We start from the raw sequence: 17,378 nt of genomic DNA on the forward strand, positions 1-17,378 counted from the left end.
ATAATTTAAAACTACCCAGATAATCCCTTTTTAACACCTTAAAGAATAATTGCTAAAATGTACTAAATTATACACCATAGGTGTACTGAATCCCAGCTTAAACAAGTGTTCCATTCCTGTTTAGAAAATGATGTAAATCAGACATGTATTAGTCGTTCCTCATGGGGAAAATACCCCTTAGAACAGACTAAGGGATGTATCCACAGTGGAATAAAAAACATGTTTTCTGCTGCTGAGCTTTTTGTACACCATTCAGCTCACTTAAGTGCCTCTGTGGTTTCCACTATTTCCACTAGGTGACAGCAAAAGGTAACTGAGCCGAGTCAGATTCCCACCAGTTTTTAAACATAAACTGTCAATACATCTGTATATTAAGTTGATGTAAATTAGGTTGTGTGTACAAGTACGTAAGCTCTCCTTCACGGCCCACACTGCTGCAGTCTCCCGGTCGTGTAGATTCACCCTCTACAACATCCGGAAGATTAGGAGATACCTGTCTGAGCATTCCACCCAGCTGCTAGTCCAAGCACTTGTCCTCTCCAAGTTGGACTACAGCAACTCGATTCTCGCTGGTCTCCCAGCATGCGCAACCCACCCTCCAGAGGATTCAGAATGCAGCAGCCCGCCTGGTCTTCAACCTACCCAGACGCTCCCATGTTACCCCGCTCCTCATCTCCCTTCACTGGCTACCCATCACGGCCCGTATCAGATTCAAGACCCTGGTACTGACCTTCCAAGCGGTGAATTGGACACCTGCCTACATCCAGTCTCTCCTCCAGCCTTACACCTCCACCCGCCACCTTCTGCGGGCACTCTCAAGGGTGGATCAAAATAATGTTTGATTAGATCAGAGGCATCACCCAAGGGGCATACACATCTTTGGAGGTTAAGATATGTTTGGTCATGTACATTTATTTTATTTTCTCCATTAAACCTTAACTGATTTGCAATGCAAAATATCTTCCTTGAGGGCCTTCAGTTTTGGGAGTCAGCTGTCCTTGTAGTTTCCCTGTTCAAGGATGAATTATTTGTAGTGGAAGTTAGTTGGTAATGAGTTTAATGTTTATCTCTCTCACAGACCTTTGCACACAAGCTACCCAATCAGTAGCTATTGTATTGCAACATCCATCTGCCATCTTCTTCTGATCAGATACCACCTCAGTCTGGGAAGCAAGCCCTTTAGTGTACTGTACACCTGCCTGTCAGAGCTGATAGTAGGAACTACTATACTGTAGGAAAGCAACAGACTCAATAACCTAGATACTCAATGTACCACCTTAAAAAACTACAGCCAAACAAAATAGAATATTCAGTATTTCTATTTTATTGGGTTGGAATGTTTGCAGACACTGGTGTCATTTCAGTATAAATTGCAGTTTCGTTCCTCTCCGTTTTCTGGGTGTCATCTCTCTCTTATCTAATTTTCTCTGAATATCCAATGCTGTTTATCTTCTTTACAAGAATATCCAGTCACAGATACACACACATACAGAGATATCTGGAATTATGTTTACATATTTAACCTTAAGAAAAAGCTCTCTCTCTCTCCCTTTCTCTCTCTCCCTTTCTCTCTCTCCCTTTCTCTCTCTCCCTTTCTCTCTCTCTCTCTCTCTCTCTCTCTCTGTCTCTCTGTGTGTATTCCCTCCTTGTGGTCCTTTTGGACTCAATGCGTAGTAAAGCTTATCAAATCCCTGTGATGTGTGGGCCCTCATGGCTCACAGTTACGGCAGAATGTTATAATCCAGCGTTTTACACGCTTACTAATTACTGTCTTTTTGGGTGGAAGTGGTCTTATCTCATGCTGACACTTACCAAGTAATCTGTCACTTTATTCAGAGGATACCAGAATATTAGTATGCCACTTTGTGTTCTGCTTACAAATTGGTACAGTTATACCTGACTCAGTTACCAATACTTTACTTAATAAAGGCAAGAGACATGTTGCTTAAACAAAGTGGACAAAACATGGTCAGAGAACAGAGAACCCCACTGAAAGGCAATGAGCACAAGAACACATTGGAAATAGGGACACCCATCTATTCTATCATTGTCAAAGATTTACATTGACATGATTCCAGAAATTGGCTTACATATTCCACCCACTCCAACGGAAAATATGTAAAAACATCCAAAACGTTCTCTCTATTCCAAGTGGTACTCATGCTGTCTTTTTTTGCACCACAACACTTCTGCTTGTCAAAGAGTTCTGTGCTAAAAAGCTTTAATCGCTCACAACTTGTCATAATGTCTTGTTGATTTTGCCTCACCCCTAGACTGTTAACCATTGTTGAATTACAACATAAAATGTTGAAAGGTTTGCAGGGACAGAACTGATAATCTGCCCATAAACCTAATAGATACTTCCCAGATGGGTGGATTAAGCTGTGCCGTATTAAAGGGAGGATGGATAGTATACCAGGTTTCAGTATTGCCTTTTGGGATGCCTCATTAACCCACTTACGTCCTGCATATAGGCAGAGAGAGGGGAATTCTTACAAGGACAAAGCTGGGGGCTCGTCCCTACTGGGTTCAAAGGTCAGGGAGGTGGGCATAACAGGAGGAGAGGAAAGAGGCTGTACCAGTGAAACCCTTTTGCCGGGCTGATTATATTTAATAACATGGCAACACGATTGCACTCTCAGAAGCTGGATTCTATTCATTGCTATTCTGTGGGATAATGGAAGTGGTGTTTTCTACTGCTTGCTTGAACTTGAAGAGGAATAAATACTAATCATTCAAAAGGGAATACCATAAAGGGCTGTACACACCAACCATAGTCTAGAATATGGCCTGTTCAGAAATAAAAAATCATTATTCTGATCTAGGATTAGTCCAAGTAATCTCAGGATCTGGGAAACTAGTCCATAATAAATTACATTGGACCCTGGGATATACCGGAGGAATATGTCTCCTTGAGGAGAGCGTTGGGATTTAATGAAGCAATGTTTGATGTTTGGGATGAAAGGTTTTTGCCGAGGGTCTCAACTGGAGAGGGACAGTTGTTGTTCCAAACACGATAGACATTTAATACCGGAGTTAGATCTGACTACCAACTTTCCCCTCTGAAAAGCAGTCATGATGTTTCTAAGGCTAAGGCTAGTCTACATTTCTTGAATCAAGTTCAGTTCAACAGAGAGCAATTCACTTTTTGACATGAGTGCATTTATATATTTCACAATAAGCATGTCGTGTAGAGGCCATTCATAACTTTGGAGATGTACTTGGGAAAGTTTCTTTGGCTCTCTGCTGTGGGTCTCAGCCTCAGTCTTATAATATATTATCTCTCCCAACAGTGAATTTGCCCCATGGCAGGTCCTGTCCTCTTCTTCTTCCCCAAAGGAACACCTGGCCTCTTTTAGGGTTCCTACAGTGTGTTGGCGTCTTTGAGAACCACATTAGAACCTATTAGCTAGCATAGGACCAATGGGCGTTGAAAGCACACAATACTGTATTGGGTGAACTCATGGATAAACATACATAGATTCATTTCTCTTTATGAATGAATTATGAAATGCTCATGCCAGCAACCCACATACACAGACTCCCAAGTACTCCTCCATTCTGACCTATTTCTCATACTCTGCTTGAATCCAGCGGCCAACAACGGGTCAGTCTGCGTTTTGCAATGGGTCTGCACATTTTGTACCCTGTTTAGAGGTCTCAAACATCCTAGCATTATTATATCAATATTATTATTATATTATATAGATATTTTCACAATTACAGTGTAAAGCTATATTTTTCTCTCGTGTTTGAAAGGGCTCAATTGCAGCTGAGTAAAACCATGTTTCTTTTCATAACATCTGATGGTGAACACACACACATATCACGAGAATAACAGTCCCAGCCATGCCAGCAATATTCACATCAGGAACAGGACAGGACATATTGTGAATCAACTCACCCAAAACTCACCCACTCATCCAAAACTCACTCAAGGGAATTCTGTTCAAAGTCCTAGTACTTGCATACAGTTTACATTTGGCCACACTACAGTCTTATCATCTTGTTGGAGAAAGAAAAACATTGGCACTGCTACATCACATGATGGATTTGAGCTTTGGAAAAGGTAACCTAAGTTTACAGGCAGAGATCTGGTTTATCTCTCCACAGGGGTTTGAGATGTCGAGGGGATTCTTTCCAGATGTCCAGATTCATTTGGCAAGAATCCGGTGAGAGGAAGTGGTTAAAGAAACAATTCAACCCATAAAACAGCTGAGTCGAAAACTGTGACGTCACGCCAAGTGTAGAAGATGCCTGATTGCTGCCCGTTAAAACACTGTCTCTCTCTTTCTCTCTCTAGTTTCAAATCTTTTTCTCTCCATTTCTTTCTTGGCGAGCCTAGACAGTTCCTGATCACGTCTCTCTCTCTTGCTATCTCCCTCTCTCTTTCTCTCGCTCTGTCTCTCCCCTCTCTCTGGTCTCTGATCTGTTCATACCCCCCTACTCTTATGACAAGCCTAGACTGTGCCTGATCACTTAAAATTCAGTCTCTCCATTTCCCTGGAGAGAGAAATCTTTCTATCCCTCATGGTCTCTGATCTTTTCATCTCTCTCTCTCTCTCTCTCTCTCTCTCTCTCTCTCTCTCTCTCTCTCTCTCTCTCTCTCTCTCTCTCTGTCTCTCTCTCCACATCCTTGTTAATTAGTGTACTTGTCTGTGCATCTCGCATCTGGCGTGCATGCATGCCAATGTAAATGTGTTTTAAGGAGGTTTGGGTTTCTATATCCCCACCTGAGAGTACGATGTGTGGACTGGTGCTCCCGATCAAATCAACTACCTTATTATTTGTGTTCATAAGTAAGTAAGTAAGTAAGACTTTATTTATATAGCACTTTTCATACAAGAATTGCAGCTCAAAGTGCTTTACATAAAATCAACAAAAACAATAATACAAGTGTTGATCTAAAACGTTTAACAAACCAAACTAGCCGCACTCTATCTGCGGTCTCTCGAATCCATCTTAGATCCGAGCTGCCACTTGCAGTTTCTAATACACAAACATGACAAGGGGGTAGACAGGACGAGACTAGAAAGTTACAGCATAACATGAGGAGAGAGGAGGAGAGAAAAAGGCAACACCCAGACAATGCTCCTAGAGGAGTACAGTGTGGGAACAGACAAAAACCTCAGCACATAAGCACAACAACATTTACAAAAACACGTGACTTGCAACGGGGAGTGGGGGGGGGTAGACAAGCAGCATCTGGACCTGCAGCCATGGTAGGCGCTGGACACAGACCCGCCAGCCACCCTGGGGAAACAAGCAGGCGAAGGCGTTGGATGGGGGTGGGGGGTGGTGATATCTGTAGTAAGTGAAAGTTAATATGTGAGTAGGTCTGGGTTGGCGCCCTCGACCTAGGCCACAATCAGTCCGATTCTCCCTATGCAGATTGTGTTGGCCAGGAGACATCCTTGGTCATGACCCGGGCAGAGACCAAACCACAGATGTCGGTGGGGGGGGGGGGGGGGAAGGGAGGAGCAAGATAATCTCGCTTCAGCGCTCTCCAGGGGAGTTGTGTTCCAGTGACGGCCTTGGCCAAGGCCTGTGCTGGTTACGGGGCCGAAAGTGGATAAGATTGGGGTAGTTGTTTTGACGAGTAGCCGCAACTCAATTTTCACGTCCACCCTTCAGGAAGGTCTCCATGTCCTCCATCTTCCTTTGCAGAGCCGCAAACTTATCCCTGTTGTAATCAATGCTGCGTTGTAAGTTCACAGTCTGAGCTCCAACAACTCTGCCCACCGCATCAATCATATCGGGCAGCCTAACTGGGCTTTTGATGGCTGCAGCCGTTTCCTTGATTTTCCGATATACAAAGCCAGCGCCTATTCCAAACAGCAGAAAGCCTGTAATCATGGTTCCGAATATGAAGATGTCTTCAACGTCCTACAGGGAAAGCGCCGCTAGACACACGACACGCCAATTCTCCCAGGCGTCCGGACAGTTGGGTTCCCCCGAACCCGAGCTTCTCTTCGAGAAGATGGTGTCAATAGCATTGAGAGACCAGCTAATTAATTCCATGCTTCTAGTTTCGGAGAGTGAAGATGAGAGAGTATCTTGAGACAAGACAAGATACAAGACACAGCCAAGCAGGGAAGGTCAGGGAGGGGAGGATAAAATGCGACCGCCTTCGTCGAGAGCCAAACAAAAAGAACATGTGGAGGCTTGTTCAAATGCAATTGCTTTGATGCCTGGTCCAAAAGGACATTGTCCTCCTCATGCTGACAACAACCAATCACTTCATTTGTCTTCTATGTCCTGAAACCTATTTACAGAGACACAAACTGAATCTGAATGACATCGAACAGCCATTAACACTGAACAAATGCACTCATGTGCACTCTCAGAAAAAGATGTTCGCATTTCTCTGTTAGTGTATCTGTCTAGACTGTAAAGTAGGCCGCAGGTTTCAGTCTTTTTGGATTGCGAAATGTCACTAAGTGTTTAGAGATGGCAGTGTTTTTTGCTAATTTGATTTGATGTTGTACTTTGTTTGACAGGAAACATGGCCTTTCAATTCCCAAAGACATTGGTGCCATAATGTTTTTAGTAGGCCATGAAGAAACATGCAGAGCGAAAAATGTATACAGAGATCCCATTTATTTGTTGGAGAAACCAGTCGGACAATTATTTCCTGTCCTCACAAATTGGATCCAGAAAAAGTGTATACTGTATGGTATATTGTGATAATGCATGGGGTTACTTGCACTTATACACCTTTACAATACAGCCCATCAAAACACCCATGTAAACCTATGTACACACATACAGGATGAAGTAGATCCAATTCCTGCCATACTGTTTCAATTCAGCCATAGCCTCAAATTACTTAGTTAAAGAGAGACCATGATGCTTTGCTATCAGGTCAGGTTGCCTGTGTCGTCAAGGGATAGACAATGGAGATCACTGAGGCAGCCTTCCATATCCACTTCCTCTTCCATACCCAAGATTACAACCCAGGGTTTTACAGAAAGGTGAAAGGAGAGTACTATGGGCCTTTCAAGGGGGAAACCACTTTTTTAAAGACATTTTTTATGGACATATTTTCTTAGATTATATCATGTGTGTGCCAGAAAAAAATTCGGATTATTCACAGAACAGATCATACTATATAAAAAGTCCAGACGGAAAGACAGAAACTGAAATAAGAAACTGATTATGCTCTTCCTACACACACTCTTTACCAACAAAGGAGATCTGCAACAGAATCACATTTATCAAGAACACCCTGTACCTGATGTAACACATTCAAATGCTGCCTTAGCTATTTCAAGCACAACTTCAGATCTCAAGTGAATTTACCACAGATAAATATGGCCTGGATCATCTCTCCACTTTGACACAAATAAAAGGCAGTAAGAGAGAACATTCAGGAGGGACTGAGCTTGTGAAAATGTATGTACGAAAAAGAGATCAAGTCGGTATGTGTGCGGAAGAGACAGTGAAAAAGAGAGATACTGAGAGAGACCGGGAGGGTGGGGTAGGGGGTTATAATTGTGAAATGTGTGTGCGTGTGTGTGTGTAAACCATCACTTCTCATAAAACCAGTCTATTGCTCAGGTATTCTTGGTAACTGTTCCAAACCGTTAGATGCATTCCTTTCGTTCCAGCCTGTTGCACCCTAGTCTGGACTGACATCAGGTCATCAGCCACCCCTACACACACACAAACCAATACCGAGGCAATTTCACTACAGAAGACCAATCATACCCACAGCAGTGCGAGAGAGACAGGGTTACATCAGTTTGATTTTGTGATGGTTCTGACCATGGACGCAGTGGTCCCAGGGACTGATGATAAAACGTAAAAAACCTTTTGTAGTTCTATAATTTATACTAACTTACTATATACTTACAATATTTATCTTGAATTTATACAATCTGTGTCAATTCCATCCATGTAACACATTTGTTTTACACACTAAAGAGATGCAATGCAACAATTTTCAAACACTCAAATTGATTTTCAATTGTCAGACTGATGAAATGTACCATTCTCACCCAAACTTGTGATATTTCACTCACATATCAGAGTTGCAGTTCACACATAAAAGCCTCATACCCTTTTGTTCTAGAAAATCAATCTTCTGTGAGCTATATTTATCCATTGTCCTTTTATCAAGCCACAGAAGGATCTTCAATACTTGAACTATACTGAAGGTTGCCTGTTACAAGTGAGCTGTTCACCTGGATAAATGTATTGCACTAAAAGCACACCCAGGAGTATATAAGGCCTTTCTACATTTGAGGCACATTCAGGCAGTGGGCTGGGAACCGTTCTAGCTGGTTCTCCTGGTAGTAACGTTCCATGTTGAGTGAGCGAGTCTGCCAAGAGTTGAACATGGATGGGATGAATCTCAAGTCCATTGGTCCAATTCATATTCATATCTTAAATTCTAACACTCGGCCTATGCCTTCTTTGGGTGGTTGGTCTGACTGAACTAGGGCATCAACACAAAAGTTCTTGAAAAAATTAGAAAAATTAGATTTGTTTGAGGAAGCCAAGTTACTTCTATATTCATAATAGTTATGGACAGTGTTGTTTTTTTGTGTTACTGTGTGACTGCAAGAGGTCTTTGCAGCGAGTTGGGTGAAAACCTCAGTGATTTGGAACATTGAAGTTTTCACACTCAAAATCGGCACAGCCTCTGATCGAGCTCTGTGACATGCACTGACCCACACTGAACCTCTTTCCCTGACCCTAGTGGCATTTTCTCCACACTAACCCACCCCCCCTTCTCCCTAACTGACCACCACTCAGGCAGCCCCCCCCCCCCTCTTGCTACCACCAGAGCTCATCCCCACCACTGCTCTTGGTGCTGGCCCTTTCCCTGCCCTGCAACCTCAGCATCTCCATCATGCTGCGGGCGTACGCGTCCCTCAGGTTCACCCCCTTGCTGTCCGCCCCGTCGGCGCCCAAGTCCCCTACCGAGCCCCTCGCCAGCCTCTTGAGCGCCTCGCCGTGGCGCAGCGCCGCCTCCTTCATCTTGAGGGTGAAGTAGCAGGCGGAGAAGCGGTCGTTGATGATGGCGATGGGCAGCGCCAGGATGAGGATGCCCGACAGGATGCAGAGGAAGGCCAGCACCTTGCCCGGGGTGGTTTCGGGCCGGATGTCTCCGTAGCCCACCGTGGTCATGGAGGTGGTGGCCCACCACCAGGCGCAGGGCACGCTGGAGAAGGTGGTGCCCGGCAGGTCGTGCTCCAGAGCGAACTCGACGGTGGCGAAGATGGAGATGCCCACGGAGAGGAAAAGGATGAGCAGGCCCACCTCCTCATAGCACTGGGTGATGGTCATGCCCAGGGACTTGAGGCCTGAGAGGTGGGAGACAAGGAGGTGTTGGGTTTGATTAAGAAAGCCTGCCAAAGCAACTGTCAATCCATTTTACAATGTCAACCACACTCAGTCTAAAAGACATTACTGCTCTTATTATTGTATGAACAACATGCCTAAATGAACAATATATGCAATTTCCTTTAATAAGCAACTACATCACACAGTGTTATAAATGCAGTGATGTGTGAAGCTTGTGACTGTCACAGTTCCGAAAAGAAAATGCAATCTAGCAGCAGGCAAAAGTGTAGACACACACACATACACACACCTACACACCTCTGAGCAGATAGTAGGAATATGTTCACACCCTGGAAATGCAAGTAATTTCTTCATCGCTCAAGTATCTTATAATACTGAGTAAGTCAATTTAGGGAAACAAGATTCAGAGTTGAATTTGTGATTCTGAATAGACACCAATACCTACAGTTCAGTCAAGACACGTTATTTGATTTGAGCATTTTTGACAACCATATGCATGACAATATGATTGACTTTGGCAGAGTAGATGTCTCTAGGGGGGGAAGGAAGCACTCCCTGCCTCTAGCATTAGCAAGCAGCACACAGAATGAGGCAGGGGGCAAATAGAGTAATAATCCCGCTGATAGACAGTAACATACAGACAACACAGGGGCGAGGGGGATGGGTGAGGGTGGCAGTAGCACTAATACAACAACCGGGAGTGATTGTGCAAGAATCCGTGCAGCCTTATAATGCCGCCTTATCGGACATGGACCAATGGGCTTGAAGCAGGCCTACACAGGTGTAGTTAACCCCTTTGACTCCTGTTAAATGTGCCTAAAAACGCCTAAACAGCATACCCAGGGGGCGGGGGGGGCAGGACGCACAGACCTAATTGGCTTTAAAGGGCTGTCAACGGGGCATGGAAGCTCCTATTGGGTCAAACAAGGTGTCAATCAAAAGAGGAGGGTTCAACGGACATTTTGATGCCTTCATATTGTAAATACTCCGTTGCTAACCGGAGTAAAGAACACTTTTATGTGAACAAGTTGTTTCTTCTGTCGGCTAACTTGCATAATGAAACAAAGGATAATGGATATTCATGAACGTAAAACATTGTATTTGGAAGAATTTGACGGCAAACATGTTGCCTGCAGATGCCCTAACTCTTCAGGATCAACATAGGCCTACTATAACTACAAGGGATTCTACTCTGTGGTGATGCTGGCCCTGGTGGACGCAGATTCCAAGTTCATCTGGGCAGATGTTGGTGGTAACTGTGTATGACTCTTTTGTTCTATACAGGTTAGTAACCAACTTATTACTTCACATACTGTCTTTAATTGAGATTGAATTAGATTATTTTTGGTGTTATTATTTGTAGTTGCTATTTTAGGGCCAACGATTTTCTGCGATAACGGAAAACGGACGGCATTAGCGGAATGTTCAACGGTTTTACGCACACACCTCCACTACAGCCTGTCACATTTATTTGCTCATCTTCACAATCGCCTGCAAATCATTATTTTTGTAGTCTTATGTTCTGTTGGTGGCTGTCAAACAACAATCTTATAAGGTTTGGGTCACTTTGTGGCACATATTATTCACTAATTTTAAGCCATCAATACCTCAGGGTGAACAAAATGAGCCGAAACGGAATAAAACGGAATTAACCCAAACGTGTAGGCCTAAAGGAAAACATTTTTTTGAAACAGAAAATAATTGGCCCTACTATTTGTACTGTGTTTATGTTGATGCAATTTGTTTTTCAGGGAAAGGAGCAGCATCCGACGCGCAGATCTACAACGGGTCTGAGCTGAAAGACTGCATCAATGATGGCTCCATCGGCTTCCCACCAGCTGAGCCCCTGGCCAACGACAACGTGCCGTACTACCTCATCGGTGACGACGCGTTCGCCTTGAGGTCTAGTATGATGAAGCCATACTCGCACCGTGGAATGATCGACGAGGAAAGGATCTTCAATTACAGGCTGTCAAGGGCACGTCGTGTGGTCGAGAATGCCTTTGGCATCCTTGCCAATAGGTTCCAGGTACTCCTCACCACCATGAACCATGCTCCCGCAACCGTAAGGCTCATCATTACCACGTGCATGTGTTTGCACAATCTCATGTGTATGAGGTATCCACTTCAGCAGAACATTCGCATGGACAGTGAGGACGAATGTCATCAAGTGATTCCTGGACAATGGAGAACACAGCGAAATCTGGAGGACACCGTCAATGTCAGAGGGCCCAACGTGGATAACAGACAGGGGAAGCACCAGAGGAACCTCCTGAAACACTGGTGTAACTCGGAGGCTGGTGCTGTCCCATGGCAGATGGATATGATATGAAGACTCTTGTGACATGGACAATGTGTGTGGATTTGTTGATGTTTTCTAATAATAAACATTAAGAAACACAAATTCAGTGTCAAATTTAAATCATTTATTTTAATAACATAAATCCCCAGGAATATAATTATATGAATAAGTCAGTATTTCTGATAACCCGACTGACAGGGCTGCAGGTCTGGAATCTGGGACATGTAGGATGGGTCCGCGGAGTTGAAGACCGCAATGGCTTGGGGCGGTGGCGGTCCCCACTTACTGGGAGGTATACCTGCCAACCTCCGTGCTGTGACTGGCACTCGCCCTGACTCTGACTGACTCGGCCTCATGCTCGGGGGGTGTTGAGACAAGGTCGTGTCACCAGTGACACTGAACATACACCATAAGGAAAATGGTCAGATAACTTCCTAGAGTGGAGACGAGGGATTTTGATCAATGTTTGAACCGACCCAACTAGATCTAATTGTACTTTTGATCAACTTTCGTGCCAGCTATTGGTCAATTTCAGTAATGAGGCAAGTCGGATACCACGCGTTGGTTATAATTGAAATTAATGGTAATAATTAAGCTCACAACAACGGAATCGAGGGCTGTCTGGAGGGGGGTCTATTGGACCGGTCCTCAATGTTGTCGTCAGATGAATCCGACTCACAGAAGGGCCTCAGGACCTTGTTGATGCCCTTCCGGGCCCGGCGAAAGTCCTTATCACTCAGCCCCAGCAGCACACTTTTGACGTAGGCGGCATAGTTCGTCCTCTCGGTGACTGGCTCGGGAGACGGGAATTGCTCACGCAGCATCGTCAGCATCTCCCTGCTCTCCTTGCCTTCCTCTTGAGGGTCTCCATATCGGAGGACACCGACAGGGCTGGGGTGGGTTGATGTATGACAGGGACAGTCTCAGCAAACTCGTCAACATCAACCCTCTCCTCCGCCGCTGCCCTCTCAGCCTCATCCAGGTCCCCGTGACTTTCGGCTATAATCGCCTTCAACTGGAAAGACACAGAATGACACAAGTAAACACAACATGTTTGGAAATTGACAGTAAACAATTGTACATACATTTGTCTTCTTCTGTCGGACTTACACTCTGGATGGGCTTTGAGCGGTGGTTGACAGAACGGTGGAAAAAGCTACATTTTTATTTTATCCATGACTCCCTCTCCGTCAACTCTTGTTGGCCCTGCCCACTCTTCTTCTTGTCCAACCTGGTAGATATTATAAGCATATGGTAAGTATATTGTAAGTATATTAAGTATATGATAAGTATATAAAATCCATTATTATTAAAGTCATGGCAATTATTTGAAGCATTTTTATAATTTCAAACATAAATACTTGCCTAGTGAACATGTCCCTGAGGGACTTGAACCAGGTCCACAGGTGGTCCACCCTGATCTCCAGCTCTGTGGCCTTGGTCTCCAGGATTCGTTGCCTCTTGGCCTTGTTCCTGTAATCTATTTTCTTAGAGTTCCACAGAAGTTCGTTGTCGCGGAAAAACTCTACCAGACTATCCTCCACCGCCCGGTCCTGGATCCTGCAGTCCTTCCTCTGCTTCTTCCCTCTCGCTACCATGGTTGGAAGGTCCTCATTAGAGTCTTCAGGGGGTGTCACATCTCGGATGGGCTCTTCTTCGTGCTGTCTTCCACTACTAATGTCTTCGTCCGAAGACATTGCTACTGAAAGAGGCTTTGCATTCTTCTTACTTTCTGCATGTAACATCTTCTTACTGGCAGCAGGGCTAGTGGCAGAAACCCGCCTCGCACCCCTACGTCGTCTAGGCGGCATGATGTTTACTGTTCTGGACAACTGAATCCATTGATTTTCCAGCGTTTTATACCCGTTAGACCATAAAACCCACATGCCAGCAAAACGCTACTCTGTCGTTATTCACACGTTGGTCACACGCTCAACAAGCTCGTCTAACGTTGACTAATCGTTCCCCGTCGCGCCACTAACACGTCATCACACGCTAATAGTTTTCAGGGGTGTCTTACTTGGTCGCTGTTACACGCTCCTCATGCGTTATAGTCACACGTTAGTCACACGCCAGATGTGTCCACCTCGCCCTAAAACGCTCGAAATTGGCCGATTAGAACTTTCAGAGAACATTAACCAGAACGTTATGGTGTGACGAGCCTTTACCACAGTGCTCTTTCTCATGTAGTAGTAACATATTTACTTTCGTCACCCTTTACGTGTACACTGAGTCTCTTTCTCCGCACACACACACCTCAAATCAATTAAACTCAGACATATTCAATCTCTTTCTCTCTATTTTACAAAAAAACACACGCACATACATGCACAAAAACACACATTCCATCTCTCTTCAATACAAACACACACACACACACATTCACTCAGGAACTCACTCAGGTCCCCTCCTCCCAATCCCCCAAAAATATGACTGAAATTTTTGAATGATTATATTTGTCTCTCCTTCTCTCTGCCTCTCTTCTCACACACCTTTTTATTCTCTCTCCAAGGCTTTCTGTTACACCATGAAAAACCTATCTCACAGACAGAAATATCATGGTATTATCTCTCCAGATACTTCAGATCTCTTCAGATGCTTCAGAAAACAGACAGAAAAATTGAGTTTATATGTATATTGTATCGTTATACTGCAAAGAGACAACAATTGTGCCTTGTTGCAAGTAGTTTATGTCAATAATGTAGTGTCTTCTGTCAATTGAAACTCCTGAATGTCTTGAATTTGCATCTCAAAAAAATTATTACAGACATTGGCCGGGTTTCCCAGATGCGTTGAACGCTCTTAGAACATTCCTAAGAAGCTCTTAGCGTTAAGAGCTTCTTAACGCATTTGGGAAACCCAGCCATTGTGATTACTTCACAAAAATCATTGCTAAAGCGGTTTTGTTTAACAAATGATGGAACCAGTATCCATTACTTGATTATATTGTGGGCTTTTTCCATCTCCCATAGATTCTACCTAGACCTAGTGTTACATGGTAGTAGAGGAGCAGAGACAGGCTGCAACAGCAGGACCTGGGTCAAACAGTATTTTCCAAGACTTTGCATGAGTTTTGGAAGTGAGACTGACAATCTCCTGGTTCCTCTGGACCAAGCAAGGCCAATCCAGCACAGCTGAAATAAAATACGACAACAACGGCAAATAAAAAGGAGACCTAAATACACTCGAGCGACCACCGTACCTGTGGAGTGTCGTCCCAGCTTCAGCATGCGGAGGGCCCGCATGAGGCGCAGCACCTGCACCACGCGGCCCATGTTCTCCAGCTCACTGGAGCCCCCGTGGAGGCTCTCCACAGCCAGAGTCACATAGAAGGGGAGGATGGCCAGCAGGTCGATCACGTTGGGCACGCTTCGGCTAAAGCGACACTTGTCGCGCACGCACAAGAAGCGCAGCCCCAGCTCGCCTGTGAACCAGACCACGCATGCGTATTCCAACACGTCCAGGATCAGCGGCGGACTAGTTGGATTCCCCGCTGTGCTGAAGCCCCCGCCCTCGAGGTGTCTGAGGTCCAGCGAGATGAGTGCCATGTTGATGATGGACGCCACCACGAAGAAGATGGAGAGCATGCCAAAGGTGCGGGCCGTGCGTGACGAGTCTGGCTTCTCCAGCACGTCCCACAGCTGGCGGCGATAAGCCGGGCAGGCGGCACCCGAGAAGTCCTCATCCTCGCTGTCGTCAGCCTTGGCCTCGCGGTGGACGTCCATGCTCTCCTTGAGCTCCTTGCGGCGGTAGTAGCGGTCGCGACAGCAGGGGTGAATTTGAACCTCGTCAATGCCCCAGTACTCAATCTCCTGCAGAAAGGAGACCACACACAGCTCCTCCCTCACATGCAGATGGCCTGTTCGGTAGTAGTTCATCACATACCTGTTGTTAGAAGATAAAGTTGTCAGATGCACCTATATAACAGGCATAGAATGTTCTGGACATAATGGCATAGGCTACTTCATATTTACATTTACATTTAGCAGACGCTCTTATCCAGAGCGACTTACAGTAAGTACAGGGACATTCTCCCCGAGGCAAGTAGGGTGAAGTGCCTTGCCCAAGGACACAACATCATTTGGTTGGCATAGCCGGGAATCGAACTAGCAACCTTCTGATTACTAGCCCGCTTCCCTAACCACTCAGCCATCTGACTCCCTCTGACTCATATCTCCAAGGAGCTACAAACATTTGCCATCAGGGGGTATCCAGTTCCACTGAAACAAGAAAATTAAGGTTGAAGAGAATTGAAGTTTATTTGTTAAACAACAAAAAATCACATACTGGAATGTCTGCGAGTTGCGATCGAAGAAGAACTCATTCTCCAGGAAGTCTGCATCGTCACACAGCTCCAGGGCCGAGTCCCGCGTGGACAGAGCCAGCTTGCCCAAGCGCGTCTCCGGGTAGGACGCCAACAGCTCCTGGGACAGCACATAGCGGCTGCCACCTACATTAATGATGAAGAAGTCTAGGGGGTCGTCGCACACCGGAAGGGCCTCACTGTAGAAGACGCTGGAGTCAAGGGACAAAAGGGAGGAACAGTCCCCATAGAACTCCGCTGGGCTGGATGGACAGCTTGTCTTCATGACGGGAGCACGTTGTAGGACAGGTACTAAAAGAGACCAAGTGTTTGCAAATTGATATCCGTTTTTAGGGAAATTACTCTTGCTCTTAGTAGGGAAATTACTCTTGCTCTTAGTAGGGAAATTACTCTTGCTCTTAGTAGAGAAATTACTCTTGCTCTTAGTAGCCTACTATCAACAAAAGCTTGCTATCAGCACTAGACAGCCTAATAGGAGCAGTTTACAATTCACACAAAAAAACAGTCAGCACTCTTTTAAAGTTAGCTTTCCCACTTTATGTAATCAATTCACTAAGGCATGGTCACACTGCTGCTGCTTGTCTAGAAGCAGTTGCTGATACTTTCTTATTGGAGTCTCAACTTAAATGCCCATAGGACTTGAGGAATACATTCCCTGAATGGTTCTAAAGCCTCCATGCCAGCTCCTACAAAGGAAGACATATCAGGCATCACATGAAGAGAAAGAGAAGGAGCCTCTGGCTGTGTCCTACTTCTTCAAAAGCTCTACGTGGATATTTAAATATTTTAGCTGGAATACCTAATTAATAGAACTAATGCTACTATTCCTGTAATCATTAATTCATCTTTGTTAGGTCCCACTGTTTAACACTGTCATGGTGGTAATGTAATACCCTGCATATTTCATAAGACTATTTGATGAGATACTGAGGGGGTCTCAAAAGCTGAGCACAGTTTAAACACAGATTTATTTTTTGTGCATACGGTATACATCACTGAAATAATGCAACACCTGCATAAGCCTAACTATGCATGCAATACATATCGTTTGGAGTATGTTCACCATTATGTAAGTGTGTGGATGCACACGACCTGTGTTGAAGCAAACTGCAAATCAAGCGTTTTGCATATTTCCAAGTCCAAATGTTGATTTGATGTATAGTTCCACCCCAAATGGCTCCAAAAAAGTAACAAAATGATCTAGACACCTCGTGCTCTAATGCTACAACTAAATTATAAATGTCTCTTCCACTAACACCAAATTTGCAGCATAGACCAAGGTAACCTAAGAAAAATACTAAAAAGTATGCAACCACGAAACCCACATTGGATGTTTACCTGGGCAATCAAACTTATGAATGTATGCTCACTGATGAAAAACTTGGAATGAACTGGCCGAATACTGAGGATGGATTGGTGGTTTACTAAAATAACACCAGT

At 44.6% G+C, this 17,378-nt stretch overlaps 1 protein-coding gene and 1 long non-coding RNA gene across 2 annotated transcripts; both read right to left on the reverse strand.

Annotated features, from left to right (window-relative positions):
- Positions 1-8,781: 8,781 nt before the first annotated feature.
- On the reverse strand, positions 8,782-16,203 carry kcnv1 (potassium voltage-gated channel modifier subfamily V member 1). Its single transcript, XM_067238524.1, has 3 exons — positions 15,902-16,203; positions 14,817-15,499; positions 8,782-9,311 (listed from the first exon to the last, which is right to left on the reverse strand). Exons 1-3 carry the CDS (start codon positions 16,201-16,203, stop codon positions 8,782-8,784), a joined length of 1,515 nt encoding a protein of 504 aa, XP_067094625.1.
- Positions 12,454-13,027, reverse strand: LOC136944672 (uncharacterized). Its single transcript, XR_010876779.1, has 3 exons — positions 12,980-13,027; positions 12,725-12,845; positions 12,454-12,629 (listed from the first exon to the last, which is right to left on the reverse strand). It is a non-coding gene; the product is annotated as an uncharacterized lncRNA (long non-coding RNA).
- Positions 16,204-17,378: the final 1,175 nt, after the last annotated feature.

This window comes from Osmerus mordax, chromosome 6 (assembly GCF_038355195.1).
Source record: "Osmerus mordax isolate fOsmMor3 chromosome 6, fOsmMor3.pri, whole genome shotgun sequence".
Lineage (NCBI taxonomy): Eukaryota > Metazoa > Chordata > Actinopteri > Osmeriformes > Osmeridae > Osmerus > Osmerus mordax.